The sequence below is a fragment of the Littorina saxatilis genome, linkage group LG9, assembly GCF_037325665.1.
Source record: "Littorina saxatilis isolate snail1 linkage group LG9, US_GU_Lsax_2.0, whole genome shotgun sequence".
Classification (NCBI taxonomy): Eukaryota; Metazoa; Mollusca; class Gastropoda; order Littorinimorpha; family Littorinidae; genus Littorina; species Littorina saxatilis.
In genome coordinates, this window is record NC_090253.1 from 47231020 (window position 1) to 47251019 (window position 20000).

A 20000-nucleotide genomic window follows, 5' to 3' on the forward strand; every position below is an offset into this window, starting at 1 on the left:
TTTAGTCAAGCTGTGGAACTCACAGAATGAAACTGAACGTAGTCCGCCCGCTAGTGCAAAAGGCAGTGAAAGTAACGAGCCTGTTTGGCGCGGTAGCGGTTGCGCTGTGCTTCATATAGCACGCTTTACTGTACCTCTCTTCGTTTTAACTTTCTGAGCGTGTTTTTAATCCAAACATATCCTATCTATATGTTTTTGGAATCAGGAACCGACAAGGAATAAGATGAAAGTGTTTTTAAATTGATTTCAAAAATTTAATTTTGATCATAATTTGTATATTTTTAATTTTCAGAGCTTGTTTTCAATCCAAATATAACATAGTTATATGTTTTTGGAATCAGGAAATGATGAAAAATAAGATGAACGTAAATTTGGATCGTTTTATAAAAAAATTTTTTTTTTACAATTTTTAGATTTTTAATGACCAAAGTCATTAATTAATTCTTAAGCCACCAAGCTGAAATGCAATACCGAAGTCCGGCCTTCGTCGAAGATTACTTGGCCAAAATGTCAATCAATTTGATTGAAAAATGAGGATGTGACAGTGCCGCCTCAACTTTTACAAAAAGCCGGATATGACGTCATCAAAGACATTTATCGAAAAAAGAAAAAAACACTTTCGGGGATATCATTCCCAGGAACTCTCATGTCAAATTTCATAAAGATCGGTCCAGTAGTTTAGTCTGAATCGCTCTACACACACACACACACACGCACAGACAGACAGACACACACACACACACACAGACAAACACCACGACCCTCGTCTCGATTCCCCCTCTACGTTAAAACATTTAGTCAAAACTTGACTAAATGTAAAAATCAACTTAACAAAAGCACCCACAAACAAAGTAAATAATTGAAACACCAAGACGTATGGAGTGCATAAACGCTGCATGTCGTCCAAAATTGAGCTCATTTTGAGCAGCCTTGAACGCAGTAGTTAAATTTACCTCTTTCGAAACCATTTGTGACCCTCCACCAACGGAATGAGTCGCATGTCACATTTGCATGATTTTCCCATTAGTACATTTTCATAAAGAGTTTTTTTATGCTCTATCCAGTGGTGAAAACCGTTTTAGAACAGAGCGAAAACTGTTTGAGTTATAAGCCTGTGACTAAGGTGACCCTCACACTGTTACCAGACACTCCCCGGACTTATATTAAGCCCAGCGCAGAACCGCGCGAGGTGACATGCGACTCATTTCGTGGTGGAGGGTCACATTTTTATCAGCCGTGAACAAAGCATCGGATGCACGCTGCCTCCGTAAAAAGCATGTGTGCAGGTAATAAAAGGAAAGCTAAAAATAGAGCCCGCATTAATTCTTTTGTCGGGTATCGGAGCAGTTCAGTTTCACACAATGGCACAGATGAAGTGCAAATTAATTTTAGGGGGTCACCCGATACCATTAGAGTGAGAATAAAGTGAAGCAATAACTTCGGTTAAAGGGATCATAGCTAAGAATAAAATTAAGATCAATTAAGGCTCTCAGTACAGATCGCTTCAAAAATCATACCATGAGTATGCGTTACAATTAATGCTACCGCACAAGAGGATTGCCTTCACAAAAGTAAGTGTACCGAAAACTTGAAAATGGCAGGTACAACTATGTTAATGGCAGAGGAAGGGCACTCTGTGAGGATTGGGTTGGGTTATTTCCCTTGCATGCAAAATGGCGTGTGTGCAAGTGTACTAGCACCTCCGCGTCATAGAGGGCGCTCCCCGTCTAACCGACAGGCGGCGCCTCAACATGATTTTGTTTCTTACAGTTCTGTTTCCGGAGATAAGTAGCGCGTAGAAGCTCATTCACTAACTTTGATTTAGTTAGTTGTAACCATAATTTCGGTGCGTTTTCGAGCAAACCGTGCAGTGAGCGTGTATACTAAGGTACAGTGAATTTTCCAGATTATTCAAATCTTATCAGTCATTTTAGTCAAAATCTCCTCCAAAACGGACAGATCTATAGTATACCTTTAAAAAAAAAATCGTGATGCGATTGTCCTACAGCGAAAGCAAAGTGACTAGAGCGGGGTGAACTTTTTTTGCACGATTTGTTTGGCCTCCTTTTTCTCATAATTATACGTCTGTCACAGTCCGGGCTATTTCAGGAGATACTTTGATGTTATTCTTGTGCCGTAACACCTGCTTGCAGGATTTCCTTTCGCCACGCCTACTTTCAACAATGTTGAAGTGTTGCAGTGTTGAAGAAGTTTTGTTTTCATGGTAATCGTGCTTAAGCTTAAGCCACCCCCTCTCCCCCCCCCCTCCCTCCCAGCCCCCCCCCCCCCCCCCCCCCCCCCCTGCCCGGCCCCTACAAGATTTGTTAGTTTAACAATCATTCAGATTTCTAATAAACGTTGAAGTAACAGATCAACAGATCCGAGCTCTTTTTGTGTAAACCTTCTTCATTTTACCGTGCTAGACCCACACTTGTAAATAGTTTCAAACACGGAGACCACTACGTGAACTGAAAAAGGAAACACACCTTGAACCGGTCCCAAACAGTGAAATACGATGCAGTGACTTAGCCAACAACCAACCGAAACCCAATATCGCCCGCAAGATAAGACATGTGCAGATCCCGTCACAACCGCATGAATCATCTGCAAAATCGTGACCGAATTCGGCTTGGCGTGAGCAAAATGTAGTGAGATTTGCTTCATTAGATCGGTCTGTTTAACCTCACAGGAACAGTGAAGGGGTTGTTACGGCACATATTGTCGCCCCTGCATATATTGTCGCCGGCGACAATATGTGCAGGGACGACAATATGTGCCGTCTTAGGCGGCACATATTGTCGCCCCTGCACATATTGTCGCCGGCAAAGCGACCCTAGCGGCACATATTGTCGTCCTTGCACATATTGTCGTCTGCCGCTCGTGGGCTTATCTTCTATTCTAAAATGTGTGTGTGTGTGTGTGTGTGTGTGTGTGTGTGTGTGTGTGTGTGTGTGTGTGTGTGTGTCTGTGTGTGTCTGTGTGTAGTGTGTGTAGTGTGTGTGTGTGTGTTTATGTGTGTGTGTTTCTGTGTGTCTGTGTGTCTCTCTGTCAGTCTGTGCGCACGAGCGTGTGTGTGTGTGTGTGTGTGTGTGTGTGTGTGTGAATGTGTGTCTGTGTGTGTTTCAGTGTGTGTGTGTGTGTGTGTGTGTGTGTGTAAGTGTATAAGTGTATGTATGTGCCTTTTTGTGTGTGTGCGTGTGTGTGTGTGTGTGTGTGTGTGCGTGCGTGCGTGCGTGCGTGCGTGCGTGCTCCCTCCCTCCCTCCCTCCTCTCTCTTTCTCTTTCTCTCTCTCTCTCTCTCTCTCTCTCTCTCTCTCTCTCTCTCTCTCTCTCTCTCTCTCTCTCTCTCTCTCTCTCTCTCTCTCTCTGTATGTGTGTGTTACTATTCATGCCGCTTGGTAACTTCATAGCTCAAGTACCATACAAAAAGATAAGTTGCCATGAAATGAGCTGTATCATATTTTCCGGCACTATCAATTTATTGAAGGAAAAAAAGTCCTGCGCGCAGCAGAGTTTCGTATCAAAATAAAAAAGAACATTTTTTTAAAAATCTAAAATTGAGAAAAATGTGAAGCTCTGAAGCAGTCACCGATTCAGACCATAAATGAACGCGCACAGATGCTTGAACACACGCACTTAGACACATGCATACGCACAAACGCGCACGTACGTACAGACGCAAGCACGCACACACGCACAGTAGATCAAAAAGAAAAAAAAACCAGAGGAGCTGCAAAAACAAAACAACCAAACAATCATAAAACAAACAACGAACACCAATCGCCCAGCCAGAAAACAAAACAAAACAAGATAAGCAGACACATAGGCAAACAAACAAGCAAACAAAAAGCAAAAGAGCAGAGTTGTGAGTGGCCACAGACAGCGGGAGTACGGAAAGAGAAGTTTACAGTCAACTTCGTGAAAAACAAGAAATTCCTCCGAGGTAGGAAAAACACCCCCGTCCTTACCATTCTCACTGCCACCAACTGAGAAGGCACTGCTAACAAGTGTGGTTAAAATAAGTTGATTGAGTGGACAAAGAGACAGGCGGAGAAAAAGACAAATCAATATAACTCTTTCTGTAACACCTACTGACCGCATTTTTTGTAAAAACCGTCTCATGTATATAATATAAAACATGCTCACCACGTGTGGATTAAATCAGAGAAAAAAAATTAAAGGACACTGTATATAAAATTATGTTCAATGGCAATGCATAGTACATACATCTACACTACCGATTGATATTTACCTGATGTCGGCTTTCTGCTTGGAATAGGGAAAACTGACAGAATTTGACACCTCAAACACCGCTCTAGTCGCGCAATCTTTCTCACAATAGTATCCACTATTTTTGTAGTCTCAGTCACATCGAATGCAGAAAAGGAGTAGTCTCAGTCACATAACGATAACTTTTAAAATTCACGTCCCCAGATTCAACAAACTGTCAGTAAAAGTTAATTGACAAAACCCCACAAAATGGACCCGTCAAGCTTAGGTCCCTTCCAGACTCGTGGAATGGGAACAGCACGAACATGATTCAGGGGCCATAATGCCATTCCTGATCATATCATGTCGAGTCCCATACTTGTCGACGACGCCCTAGGTACCACATCACAAACAGAACTGTGCAATACACAGGTGTTTTCTACAGACACACTCAAACACACACACACACAGAGAAGCCGTATATATATATCTATATCTATTGTATAAATATATAGAGATAGATGAGAGTGTATTTTTCGCGTGGCTATAAATTGATTCGACCTTTGCACTTTTACAGTGAGGATAATTTACGGGTCCAATTTACGTTCTGGACACTGCGGTGACCTTCTAAAAATAGTAACAGAACGCCGGGAATATCCGAAGATGCCCCCTCATACTATAGTGCACCATACGAAGGAAGGGAGGTAAACGCTGAAAACATGGAGAAGATAAGAAAGAGTTATGCCGTAGTTGATCCCGCAAAAAACCCAAAATCCACCAATAACTCCCTAACCGTGTGTTTGACTGGTCCCAATTTTTGTAAGGACCGTCTCAGGAATGTATAGAACCTGTTCACCAAGTTTGGTGACGATCGGTCCGTTCATTCTTGAGATCTACTTGCGAACACAAACAAACACACAAACAAACAAACAAACAAACAAACACACAAACAAACAAACAAACAAACAAACACATCGACCGAAACCTATACACACCCCTATACCGGGGGTGTAACGAGGGAAGGCGAGGGAGGGCGAAGTGACAGCCTTCCCGTCCTAAATTCAGCGAAAGAGTAACAGAAACTGAAAAAGACAACTGACGGCAATACACGAAGTGGCGACAAATATGCACTGAGGGTCGCTGCAAACACTTACACACACACACACGCACGCACGCACGCACGCACGCGCACGCACACACACACACACAAACACACACACACACACACACACACACACACACACACACACACACACACACACCTACACACACACACACTTTCGAATAGAAGATAAGCGCACGAACGGCCAACAACATGTGCCGGGACGACAATATGAGCCGCCAAGGTCGCTTTTTTTATTGTCGCCGGCGACAATATGTGCAGGGGCGACAATATGTGCCGCCTAAGACGGCACATATTGTCGTCCCGGCACATATTGTCGCCGGCGACAATATATGCAGGGGCGACAATATGTGCCGTAACAGGTTGTTACGGCATGATTTTGTGCGGAACGCGAAAGGTTAAAGGCGCAGCCTTCAGGGCTGGACCTACTGTGTGAGAGGCTAGAAATGTTTAATTTCGGAATTTTTGGAAACATCCGTATTTTGTTTATTTATTTATTTTCTTACTTTTTTGTTTCATAATTATCTATTGTTTATATACATTTAACATATATTTGTTTCCTTGTTTGTTAATCTATATTTAAGTTATGGTTGTATGAATTTAACTAACTTTCTGTGTTCTATTTCTTATTTTAATGTATTCTATTTTGTTCACGGTTTCAGAGAGGAAAGCGAGTGGACGGACTGACGGTGATCTTTGACATGGAGGGCGTAAGCAGCAAGATGTTATGGAGACCAGGTAACACACACACACACACACCCACACACGCACGCACGCACACGCACACACACACACATACACAAACACACACACACACACACACACACACACACACACACACACACACACACACACACACACACACACACAAACACACTCAGACACACGAAACCCGACATATTAGCCCATTTTACAGATAAAATGTTAGGTAATTCTGCGACTTGATAAGTGTTTCTATGAAAACTGTCTATTAGTGGGGTCCCGGTAGCTCAGTTGGTAGAGCACTGGACTTGTGATCGAAAGGTCGCAGGTTCGAATTCGGGCCGGGACGGACACGGGTCAACTTTATGTGCAGACCCAGAGACGGAAGCCATGTCCCACCCCCGTGTCATCACAATGGCACGTAAAAGACCTTGGTCATTCTGCCATAAGTGCAGGTGGCTGAATACACCTAAACACGCAGACACTTGGGTAGCGCGACTCCGTTGCTGCTAGCTTTCCACTGGGAGGAAGCGACCCGAATTTCCCAGCGATGGGACAATAAAGTAATGAAAATGAAAATGAAAAATGAAATGAAATGGAAAATGAAATGAAATGAAAAATGAAAATGAAATGATTAGGTTCTGGACCTGCCTCCACGCTAGCACAATATGGTCTTTAGGGTACCGCTCACAATCCCTCACTCTGAAGGGTTTTGTGAAACTGACTCGTTTTGTAGCACTTCTTTGACGTTGCCACGGCGATTAGAGTGATGAGGTAAACACCCTACCCCCCCCCCCCCCCCCCCCCCACCCCAACCCTTCGTTTGCCTGTTCCAGCACCATCATATCGGAATAGTCTTTAAACTGAATAAACACGTCGTTCTTTCATAGAACTCTTTTTCTCCCGGTCACAGCGTCCCTTTCACACAACACTTCTAAACGCCGGCATATTGATCCGAACTTGTATGCAGCAGTTTTCAATAGATGAATTCCGAAAATAACTCTGTCGGGTTTGTACGGCTTGTGAAGGAGTGAATACCCTTGCTTCTACACGGGGACACGCATTGGCGGGGCCAATCACTTCTTCTTCTTCTTCTTCTGCGTTCGTGGGCTGAAACTCCCACGTACACTCGTGTTTTTGCACGAGTAGAATTTTACGTGTATGACCGTTTTTACCCCGCCATTAAGGCAGCCATACGCCGCTTTCGGAGGAAGCATGCTGGGTATTTTCGTGTTTCTATAACCCACCGAACTCTGACATGGATTACAGGATCTTTTCCGTGCGCACTTGGTCTTGTGCTTGCGTGTACACACGAAGGGGGATAAGCCACTAGCAGGTCTGCACATAAGTTGACCTGGGAGATCGGAAAAATCTCCACACTTAACCCACCAGGCGGCCGCGGCCGGGATTCGAACCCTCGACCTTCCGATTAAGAGGCCGACGTCTTACCACCCCGCCACAGCGCCCGTCGGCCAATCACTATATAGGGAGGTGTGTCTGAAACACGCGGACAAGAGCACGTGTGCATTTATTTGTCATTCAAAAGCAAGGGTTTTCACTATTACACAACCTATACAAACCCCACAGAGTTATTTCCAAACATCGTCTATTGTTCAACAGTGGTGGAAAGCTTTTCAACATCTTGTTTCGTGATTTGGTTTTCTTTGGTGGACATTGTCGACAAAATTGATTACTTTCTTCGTTGAGTCACGACTTTCATTTTGCGTAAAACGCATTTGCATGCAGGTGAAAATCAAATAAAATCAGACGCAGTTGTTTACTTTTTTTCTTTTGGTTGGTTTTGTTCAAGCTTTTTTGTTTGTTTCTTGTGGGTTTATTGGTGTTATTTCTATGTGTGTATGGCCTCAGTAGCTTCTTGCTTTTTGCAGTTCGTTTGTCTCCTTTCTTATTCAAATTGTGTTGTGCCGTTTGCATGTTTTGCTTGTCCTCCTTTTACGTCTATGTTTTCAGCGTGTTTTGATTATCCTTTTGTTTTCCTCTCAGGACTTCAGATGTATCTTCACCTGGTGAAAGTTCTCGAGGACAACTATCCGGAAATGATGAAAAGAATGTTTGTTGTCAATGGTAAGCATAGGTGGACAACATCTAGGCTATCTGACTGATTTTGTTTTATTGTGTCCTCTCTTAAAAAAAATCTGTGTCCTTTTTTTTCACTGTGGGAATTAAACGCGCGCGCGCTCATGTGTGTAAATGTGGGGATGGGAGGTGGGGGTGGGGGGGGGGGGTGGATGTGTGCGTTTGTGCGTGTTTGTGTGTGTGTGTGTGTGTGTATGTGTGTGTGTGTGTGCTCATTTGCGTGCACGCGCAAGCGCGAATTTGTGTGGATGCGTTCGTTTGCGTGCGTGTGCGTGAGCGTGAGTGCGAGCGCGCACACCGCTCATGTGTTGATATGTCTATCCACCTGTGTGCAGCACCCCGGATCTTCCCATTGCTGTACAAGCTGGCACGACCTCTCATCAGTGAGGATATGAAGAACAAGATACACGTGCTTGGTGGTAAGCATATGATCGTTTGTGTATGTCTGTGTTTGTCTGTTTGTTTGTTTGCTTGTTTGCTCGCTTGTTTGCTTTTTCGTTCGTTAATCCTAAACAACATCTTTTTTCTCTTGGTATAAGGCTATGCGTGTGTTGCGTTTCATTCTGATTGTGTCTTCTGTTTATGTGTACCTGTAGGTTTATTTGCCTGTACATGTGTGACTGTCTATCTCTGATAGACAAATTCCGAAAATAACTCTGTCGGGTTTGTACGGGTTGTGGGAGAGTGACCTTTTCTTGCAAAACCTCCGACAAACAAAAGAGGGTCCAATCACTGGCGAGGGGTCTGTCGAAAGCTCGTAGACCGGAGCACAACCCCAACAAACCCGAAAGAATTATTTCCACAAATCGTTTATTCTCTCTCTATTTGTCTCTCTTACGCTCTCTCTCTCTCTTTCTCTTTCTCTCACTCTGTGTGTGTCTCTTTGTCTGTCTTTCTGTTTTGGTCTGTCTGTCTATCTGTCCATTTGTCTGTCTGTCTGTCTGACTCTCTGTCTGTCTGTGTGTCTGTTTTGTCTCTCATTCTCTCTCTCTCTCTCTCTCTCTCTCTCTCTCTCTCTCTCTCTCTCTCACCCTTTATTCGCGACTTCTACATGTGTGTTGTTGCTGTGTGTGTACTAAACTATATCACATTCTTGACTTTGAATCCTCTCAAGGTCATTTCAAGGACACCCTCCTGCAGTACATTGATGCTGAGGAACTTCCGGTGTATCTAGGCGGAGTCAAAACAGACCCGGATGGGAATCCCAGATGTGCTACTATGGTAAAGCTTAATGTACTTGTTTTACAGTTTAAAATTCACCTTGGAAAGAAAATGAAATTTCCTTTTACCCGTAAAATCCCCAGCAAACGCCCACCCCCCCCCCCTCCGCACAGATTTTGGGTACAAGTAGGGGGTGGGCTTTTGCTAGGTATACACCCATATGCAAGATAATGTGTCATCACATTGTCACGAGAACAAAAAAGTGATACAACATGTGATTTATGCAATTTTAATGAAAAATAAACACACCGTGTGTGTACACAAATAAAGATCAACGTTCTGTGATAGAAAAAATAAGAAGAAAAAACCGGCAAACCATCCAACAATGTGCACAAATCGTAGATAAAGGAGGCCGACTGTCTTAAAACAAATTAGAAAAAAAAAGAAAAAAAAAAGGGACCCGTGGGCGTTTGCTAGGTAGTGACCCATCTGCACAACGTTTGGCCGAAAGTGGGGGATGGGCGTTTGCCAGATACTGGGCGTTTGCTAGGGAAATTACGGTTAAAGAAAATGACTTTTTTGTGTGTAGGAAATGCAGTCATATGGAACGAATGACGACTGCTGAATTGGAAACATCTTCAAACTTGTTCATAGGCCACGGTTTTGAACTTGTTGATAGGACAAATTAAAGTTTCAAACTTTTAATAGGGAGCGGTTTTAGACTTTTGCTTCAGATGACAAGGCTTCAAACTTTTAATAGGATAAGGCTTTGCATTTGTTGATAGCTAGGACAAGGCTTACCACTTTTTGATAAGACATGGCTTCACACTTTTTGACCAGGCAGCCGGCAGGGCTTCATACATGTTTTGTAGGTCATGGTTGCAAACTTTGCAATAGGACTAATATTCAACATTTTTGATAGGAAACACCCTGAAAGTGCAACATTTCAAACGTTTCAATTGGACAAGACTTCGTATGAAAAGGTATCAGACTGTTAAAAATCATTGTGTCGGCGAGTCCACCGAGCAATTATTTACATTTGTTACATGACGGTCAATATTCGAATAGACCGTGCCGACCATGACATATCAACATGACCCATTTCTTTTTGTGATGACTCAGAAAGATCTGCAATGATTTAGTTGTAATCTGATTCTAGCCTTATTCCTCTACACAGATCTGCCCGGGAGGTGAGGTGCCCAGGGAATACTTCCTGCAGGACAAAGACAACGAAGACCAGCTAGAGGTCGCCACCGTACCAAGGGGAGACAAACTGTGTCTGCCCTACGAGGTTACCAAACCTGGCAGTGTTCTCAGGTAGCAACATCTTTTTCATGCAATGTTAGGTTTTCTCGTGTCCAATTTAGATTCACCTTTTTGGCTTGTTTGTTTTTAAACGAATTATGTTATTGATCCTTTTGCAGGTTCATGTCAGCTTTAAACGAACTCGTATGTCATTTTAAACGATGTGAATAGAGCATATAACTACAATGAAAGTGCTACTGACAACGACGACGACGACAATGGTGATGATGATGATGATGATGATGATGGTGATGATGATGATGATGATGATGATGATGATGATGATGATGATCGACGACCACAACGACGACGAAGACGAGGTCGATGCTACTCCTGCTGCTGGTAATGATGATGATGATGATGATGATGATGATGATGATGATGATGATGATGATGATGATGACGACGACGACGACGAAAACGACGATGGTGGTGTTGACAATGACGACGATGATGATGATGACTACGATTATGACGACGACTACGACAACGATAATAACCCCGACGATACTGATAATAATGGTGCTCTGCCCACAGGTGGGAGTTCAAAACGGAGGACTTTGACATCGGGTTCGGCGTGCAATTGCTGCGCGAGGGTGTGAAGGAGACAGTGCGGGCCACGGAGAGAGTCAACAGTCACATCGTCCCCGAGGACGGCAGTGTCACCTGCCACAAGACTGGCACTTGTGAGTGATTTATTAATGTAGTCTTTAGCCCGTTTGCTGCTTGTAGGAAGTCAGCTGACGTCCTGGGTAACCTGCTTTAACGAGCAATAAACCGTTCAATAAACAACAAACAACAACAACAACAAAAACAACAACAACAACAACAACAACAACAACAACAACAACAACAGCAACAGCAACAACAACAAGAACAATATGTGCGTGTGTAGTGTATTCATTTATACATCAAGATCGCTAATAACAATTGTAAGTTGCCATCTCAGTTAATGCTTTGTATAAGAGTTGTTCTTTGCTACTGGTCACAAGTGGGAGTCAGCTCACACGGACGCATTTTTCAATACAGTCTAGGGGAGAAACTGGTCACAAAGCACCCAGTACATGCCAGAGAGATAGGAGAATCGGCACAATCAAAGAAAATACCAAAATCATTCAATAGATATGGAAATATTAAGATTTACTGTGAAAATGCCAGCAAAAATGGCGTCCAAAAACGGGAACGCACACTTGGTGCGTCTTTGAAGACTTACCTCCCGTTCTGTGTTGTTGATAATAGTCGTGTTTGTGCTGTTGTTGTTGAAATAGTATCTAATAAAACTGATGCAGTTCTTGAAATGTTGCAAATTATTGTTGTCTTTGTGAAATGCGAGAGTGTTCTGAGGCGTAATCTGCATACGGCTGATGTCCCACATAGGGTACCCCACTTCGATCAACGTATCACTCCAAATGAGCTTCACAGCAGAAAAGCAGATACACTACCAACACACTGCATAACAGATCTACAAGTCTGAGCCAGAATCATTGAAATTTACTTTCTGTATAAAATATTGCAATCAAATTTGTTCACGATGTCCCACAAATAACGCAGGTTACCCTCGCCTTCGATTCAAAGTAACTCCAATCTGACTTAATTACAATCGAAACGCAGATGACGAACTGATTCACCACAAATTTGTGGTATTTTACACACAAATTTCAACTGTGTTGTTTCGCGATAAACAGCCATAAACAAACAAATGTGGCGCCGTCACGTCGCCTTGGAAGGAATAACGCAGGTGACCAAGGCTTGTTTCCGATACCTGTCTGATTAAAATCATCGTTTTTTCACGAATGACGGCTCTTTGGCAGATCTGGTGAGTTGGAAACTGTCTATGAATGTTTCATTTAATGTCAAATGCGTACATTCTTGTCGATATTGTTACCTTTGGGCTCATAAATTAAGTCAATCGTCGTGTTGTCCGAAAGTGACTTTTGTCAGCATAGAACTTACTGTGCTTTGATCATTGACTGAGAAGAATCTTCCGATGACACTAGTTCATTTCACTACGCGACTGCAGATCTGCAAGGAAACTTATGGCAGGGGAAATAAGCTTAACTGAAGACGAATAAGCGGAGTAACTGTTCTTCAACGGATTGCTCTCACTGATCTAAATATTTAGATCTTGTCGTCTGCTAGTCTGCTAGTAAGTTGTCTTCGCCGTTCGGTCGTGTGAAAGTCACATCTATTTCGACTGTGTGCATCGATCCGTGTAGTGAAATGTTGATCTTTGATGATTTGGCAACATAACTTCGCTAAATGTGCTTCGAGTGTATCTCCCCGCCGCATTTGAAAACGTCTTTTAACAAGACCATGTTTCGACAGCCCAGACGGGGAGGATCCTCGATAGCTCACAGGGTATAATGTTTTCCGCCGTTTTTTGAAGAATCCTTTCAAATTTGCTATTCCAAAAGTACCTTATGACACGACTCGAGTGGCAAAGAACATTCTCTGCAATTCCTGTCTCAGTCCGTGCAGCCGTTTCGGGTCCTATCGTCATCATACAAACATACACACAGACACACAAGAACCAGCTTTAAAAGTTAGATTATGTAGGAACCATGTGAACCAGTGATTTTTTCTTATGTACAACAGATACTACAGTATTTCTGCTTTATGAAAAGCAATATTTCAAAAACAAAACTAGAGATTTGAATTTTGACCACTTTTCCCCCTTTCTGTCACCAGTACTGAAGAACAACTCATACACATATGTACTGGCAGCGAACGGGTTCAAGATACCTTCCTTCTTATACGAGGGTGTTGCCAGGATTTATTTTCTTCGGTAGAATCGTCGAAATGGCGAATTGGCCTGGTGGATAAAACGTCGGTCTACCTTGTGGAAGGTTCGGATCGAGTTCGAATCCCAACCTCGCCTAGTTGGTTAAGGGTGGAGATTTTGTCCGATATCCCAGGTCAACTTATATGCAGACCTAATGAACCCCCTTCGTTTACACACATTTATAAGGACGCTACATGGATTTCGTCCAGAGTGGTCGTTGTTCAGCTGAATTAATTTAGCAATTGGATACACGACAACTGCTTAGTTGGGTAACAATTTAGGATGCCTTCCATCTGATTTGTATCCATCATGTCAGTATTGTGTTTCTTTGTATGTCAGCATTATGTAGGCATATAGCATGGCTGCACTTCAAGCTGTGTTGTTATCTGTAAATTAACTGTGTTTTGTTTTTGTGTGTGCTGAATTTCATTTATTTACTTTTTTTCTTTCTTTGTTTATGTCATAGTGCCTAAATCACAAGATCCAAAATAATAAACCGAATCGTTGACTTTAGGAGGACTGTGCCTTTGAGATAACATGACTGTGCTAATATCAGTTGCGACAAATTGTTCGTTATAATCGTTTACAGGCAGGGTGAGTGCTGAAGAAATTGTTTCCATTTGTATGTAATATTGTAATGGATAATAAAGTGATTTTATTTTTATTGTTATTGTTATTGTTATTGTTATCATATCCTTTTCAGACCTGTTCACATTTAACAACCGCCATTCTTTCGTGCGGGGGAAGAGAGTACATTATGTTATCGACGTTATAACGGCCTGAGTACTCATACACATCATCTTCGCACTGCATATTCTAAGTATACACAAGTGTGGTTTCTTTCTCTTGCGCTTTGTCATAGTCGCGAGTAGCTGGGTGCGGTCTAGTTCTGCATGATGGGATGATTGCGCGATATTTTATTTTGTGTTTGATTTGTTTTGGTTTCGTGTAAATTAAATGCTCAACTGATTTTGCTTTGAAATTTGAATGTCTATCATTTTTATTTCATTTTATGTTTTTATATAGTTGTAAATTGTTTAATTTATGTGTTACTGCTCTTTGATTTCCTGTTTGTTTGTTGTGTGTTTGTTTGTTTGCGTTGCTTTAGCAGGTTCGCAGCTTGGTATTTTACAGCCGAATTTGTGTTCAGTATATGCAATCATATTTGTTTTGGTGTTGCGTTCATGCATGTACAATTATGTATGTGTGTGTGTGTGGGGGGGGGTGTCTGTGTGTGTGTGTGTGTGTGGTGTGGGTGTGGATGTGTGTGGGGGGTGTCCGGCTGTGTGTGTATGTGTGTGTGTGTGTGTGTGTATGTGTGTGTGTGTGTGTCTGTTTGTGTGTGTGTTTGTGTGTGTGTTTGTGTGTGTGTGTATGTGTGTGTGTGTGTGTGTGTGTGTGTGTGTGTGTGTGGGGGGGTGATGGTGGAAACTGACTTTGTCTTCCATTGCTCCAATCTTTAGTTTAGTCACCTCTTTTAGAGAGGTTCCGTTACAGTGTAGGATGCAAATGGCGGTAACTCTGTTGTTGTTTTTAAAGCCCATGGAAGAGGTGTGTTCCTTGAAAGTCAAGCCAGTTGAGCTATTTATTGCCCAGTGTGGGCCCGCTGTTTAAGTCACAGTGAATAGTGAGCCCTAATCTAGAGTAGAGTAGAGGTTACACACCGATTCTCAGTTGATATTAAACATATTGGTCGAAGATAGCGGTTCATAAACAATGCGAGCTTCAACGAGATTTTTCATGCCCGCAAACTGAGAACTCAGAACTTTGTTACACAAGGATAAAGGTTTTAGGCTTAGCCTAATCTTCCAACCTGTCCTTCAAACATAATGTCATCTGACGACAAGTCTAAAACAAAACCAAACAAAAGCCAAAACATAGAAGCAATGCATCGTTAAACGGGGCCATAAACAGGCTGTTTAGTCACTTTTAAGGAGAAGGGATAGAGGGTCGAGGAAGTACGCATTCAGTACAAAAAATAAGAAATATAAAACGTAAGAGCATTGCATACATAATCAGAATGCTCGATGAAAACAAGATTTCAGCGGGCAGTTTATACTGTCATCAAGTGTGTGTGCATCCGCCTTTTACATGCTTTTAAAGATGTGGATCGTTTGATTTCAATTGGTAAAGAGTTCCCCAGAGATGATCCTGAAAAAGCAAAGCTTGATTTATAAAGATCTATACGAGGAATTGGTGGGAGTAAATTGTGAGACCCATACCTCTTCCACACATACCCCGAATCAACAGGATGGATGTTTTCTGTGCAGTAGATGAATTGGTTTCTTAACCCCTGGACTGTCTCAATACGCATCAGATACGTTTTTGTTTTTTTTCAATCATTAACAAATCAAGAATAATTATGACAAAGGAAACAACCTCTGTTTCTTGGCCTTTGAACAGACGAATTTCGAAAAATAATTCTGTCGGGTTTGTATGAGTTTTGACAGAGTGAATTCCCTTGCTGTTAATTATACACATGAGGGGAAGGGGGGGGGCGGGAGGGGGGTGGGTGGGGGGGGGGGGCGATCGCTAGCGATGATTATGTCTGAAACACGAGGACAGGAGCACGCGTGAATTTATTTGTCAGAGGAAAAGCAAGGGTGTTTACTCTTTCACAACTCATACAAACCCGACAGAGTTACATTTCTGAAAATCTTCTATTGCAGCGCGATGATTACCTCCCATGAAGACCATTTCCTCAGTCAGTTTTGGTGTCATTGTTTTGTATGTTATGATTGTTTATTGAATGTTTTTAACAAAATTATTTCGGTAGTCAAGGGGTAAACAAAGGGAAGTAAGCACTCTAAATGCATACCGGACATGTGTAATAGAGTAAGTGAGCGTTATGCGGAACCAGTCTCCTTTCTTTCTTTATTTGGTGTTTAACGTCGTTTTCAACCACGAAGGTTATATCGCGACGAGGGAAAGGGGGGGAAAGGGGGGAGATGGGATAGGGGAAAGGGGGGAGATGGGATAGGGGAAAGGGGGGAGATGGGATAGAGCCACTTGTTAAGTGTTTCTTGTTCACAAAAGCACTAATCAAAAAATTGCTCCAGGGGCTTGCAACGTAGTACAATATATGACCTTACTGGGAGAATGCAAGTTTCCAGTACAAAGGACTAAACATTTCTTACATACTGCTTGACTAAAATCTTTACAAACATTGACTATATTCTATACAAGAACCACTTAACAAGGGTAATAAGTGAAGAATTTTATGGGTGAGAAAAGGAAAGTAAAAGGACTTTGGGGAGGCGGAAATAAAGAAACAAGAAAAAGATCCTAATTAGGTTCACGGCATCGAGAGTGATGAGAAGTTAGTAGAGAAGGCTCCCCCATCCACCACCCGGGGGACGCGCCTCTACGCCAATTAGGGGGCGCGAGGAACCAGACTCCTAGCACCGAAGAGAATAACAACAAGCTTTGAAAGAAACAAGCGACTTTCATCCTCAGAATAGGATGGTCGCCGCAAGCTCATATGTTTCTCATTCCCCAAGGCACTGGGTGGCCGAGTGGTAACGCACTTGCGCTCGGAAGCGAGAGGTTGCGTGTTCAGGCCTGGGTCAGGCCGCAATTTTCTCCCCCCTTTCCTAACCTAGGTGGTGGGTTCAAGTGCTAGTCTTTCGGATGAGACGAAAAACCGAGGTCCCTTCGTGTACACTACATTGGGGTGTGCACGTTAAAGATCCCACGATTGACAAAAGGGTCTTTCCTGGCAAAATTGTATAGGCATAGATAAAAAAAAAATGTCCACCAAATACCCGTGTGACTTGAAATAAAGTGTAAAAAAATTCCATCTCACACAGCATTAAGTCTCAGGGCTTGGAAACATGAATACACGCATGCAGGAAAAAAAAAAAAATGGGTAGCGCCGTATACTGTATGGCAGCTCGCTTTCCCCAGGGAGAAAGCAGCCCGAATTTCTGTGAGGTTACCCTCATGGACTATATAAAATCTTATCCTTATCCACTCTAACTAACACAGTCATACACACGAACCAGCTTTTATTCCTGACCGGACATAGTCCGTAGATCAAGACTTGTTTTTACATAACGGACACACAAACACACACATTGTTACAGGGGTGCCGCGAAAGTACCTGTGAGAATCTTGAACAAATGAGGCAGAGTGCTATTTAAGGGTAGGTGGGCCAGTGCACTATGTTTTTTTTTTAATTTGAATGTTTGAATGTTATTTTATGAAAGAAATGAATAAACAATGACAAATGATTGTCACTTGTATTTTAGGTTGCTGGTTTTTGCTTTGCGCGACAAAAACAGTCAAATACATACAAAAGTGGAGTACAGGGGGGATATGATATTTCAGCAGATATGATTGTCACACTTCTAATTATTGTTATATTTTATCTTTCTGGGTATGCTCTAGGGGATTACGAAGCAGATTTTGATTATAATATTTATATTTGGAGTTAGGGACATTTCTTTGTTACAACCGTCAAACTTTAGGGTAACCCTTGCAAAATTATTTTTTGAAATAATCTGGTTATGACTGTAATACATTGGCAACAAAATCCTTTCGTAATCCCCCAGAATGTTATATTCTGCACAAACTGCACAACAAATTATTGCTCTAGCTAAACTACAGCCAGAGAAATCGCAACACCCAAGATGCAACTGCCGCAAAAATGGCTGAAATGAGAAAAACGACGTTGAAGATAGAACTATTCAAATATTGTCTTCATTGACACATAAATATGACACTTTTGACAAAAACACACACACATGCATTTTAGGTATGTTATGGAACCATTATCTGCCAAAATATCAAAAAAACGGTTTTTGAACAATTTGATCAATTTTGCACTGGCCCACCTGCCCTTAAAGATCTGATAAACAGAGGGCCAGGGAAGTAAGTGGTCTAAATGCATACGACATGGCTGTGTAAAGGCGGTCCTTAATTCAGCCCGAAGTAGACTTGGTGAAGTCTTTTTATTGAAAACTCAGTGCTTAAGCCTCGTGCGGCCAGCTTCGCGAACTATACTTCGCGTAGTCCACTTCGCGGCTCAATAGAGTAGGTGAGAGTTATGCGGAAGCTTTATAATTAAAGACATTGATCGTTCTGCTTCTCTGTTTTCAGACGAAGTGGTGTTCGACAACGCCTTCAGCTGGGCACGCGGCAAACGGGTGCAGTACATGGTGGAGGTCATCGGCCCGGTGGACGAGGGCATGCACTCCGAGATCAAGCACATGCTGACAGAGAACACCGACCTCGCCTGGGAATCCAACGCCAACAGCAAAGACGAGAGCACCACTCTGTGATGGGCTTCAGTTGTTGATTTGTGACCTTCCCTTCCCATTTTTTCTTGTATTTTTTCCCCCCGGGGAGAGGGGGAAGTGAAGGGGGGAGGGGGGGTGCGAGGGGCTTGCCTTGTGAGACCAACGACAGAGATCGTCTGGGTTTCCAACTCAAACAGCAAAGAGGAGCCTCCGTGTCGACAGCGACAATCTGTAGTGGATTTCACGCCCCCCCCCCCCCCAACACACTCCACCCCTTACGCTCAATTTGGGGTGGGGGTGGGGGGCGTGCATTTCGAGATTAAGGGCATGCTCACGTGAAACACCAATCTTGTCCTGGGTTCAAAATAAAAACAAACGCCTCAATAGCACCAATGTTTAGTGGATTACAATTCTGTCATAACTGTTTGATTGTTGTCTCAGTTGGGTTTTTTTATGTTGGGAGGGGGGGGGGGGGTTGGAGAGTTGGGGACGGGGGCTTTGCCTAGGATTTGGAACGACCGATGTCTGAGCGTCTTGACAGAACCAATCTGTGACGGGGTTCAGCAAAGGGAAGGATGAGAGAGGGTGGTAGGGTAGGTAGGTTTGGGTGGGGGGTGGGGGGGTATCACCGTTGGATCACTTTGAGGATAAAATCACAGCACAATCCGATGATTTTGTGTGCTCTCTTTTTGTGTATGAGGCTTGTTTGTTTTGCATTTTAGTAGTGTTTTTTCTTTTCTTTGTGCACTGTTGTTTTTGTCTTGATCATGTTTTTTTGTTGTGTGTGTGCTTTTTGTTGTAGATGATATCGGCTTAGTTAGCAACCGGGTGGGAAAGAGCCAGAGGGTCGGATTAGTTAAGCTTGAGGTTCGTTTGCGATTTCCATCAATCGTACTCCGCAGCTGGCTCCCACCCGGTTGCTAACTTCTCCGTACACATCAGCCCCGCTCATTCCGAGCTACTGGGGATGTTACAGGTACTATTGCATTTACACAATGCTCCGCGGTCAAATTATATGATTGTGTAAGCTTTTGTACTAAATTATAGAACATGTGTTTTGTTGGAACTGAACTTATTATTTCGTTTGTGAACCTGCACTTGAAAACATGATGCGTGGTGAGGGCCGGGTAGCTCAACGGGCAGAGCACTGAACTTGGGATCCAGTAGGGTCACAGGTTCGAACCCCGGCCGGGACGGACACGGGGCAACTTTTTCAGTGAGCAGACTCAGAGACGGTATCCATGTCCCACCCCGTTTTACCACAGTGGCACGTAAAATACCTCGGCTATTCTGCAATGCCAATAAGTGCAGGTGGCTGATTACACCTAAACACGCGGCACACCTGGATAGCGCGACTCGTGATGCTGCTAGCTTTCCACTTG

At 43.0% G+C, this 20000-nt stretch overlaps 1 protein-coding gene across 4 annotated transcripts in view; it reads left to right on the forward strand.

Annotated features, from left to right (window-relative positions):
* LOC138976281 (retinal-binding protein-like) overlaps positions 1-18747 on the forward strand; it is a 31048-nt gene extending 12301 nt beyond the window's left edge. For 3 of the 4 annotated variants that reach the window (XM_070349122.1, XM_070349123.1, XM_070349124.1), the window contains 7 exons: positions 5994-6069; positions 8038-8118; positions 8466-8549; positions 9245-9351; positions 10469-10608; positions 11134-11282; positions 18479-18747. In XM_070349122.1, coding sequence (XP_070205223.1) covers positions 5994-6069; positions 8038-8118; positions 8466-8549; positions 9245-9351; positions 10469-10608; positions 11134-11282; positions 18479-18660 — 819 coding nt within the window. In that variant the 3' untranslated portion in view covers positions 18661-18747. Of the gene's footprint in view, positions 1-5993; positions 6070-8037; positions 8119-8465; positions 8550-9244; positions 9352-10468; positions 10609-11133; positions 11283-14081; positions 14199-18478 lie in introns of all 4 variants that reach the window. The other variant, XM_070349126.1, reaches the window with a different exon arrangement.
* Positions 18748-20000: the final 1253 nt, after the last annotated feature.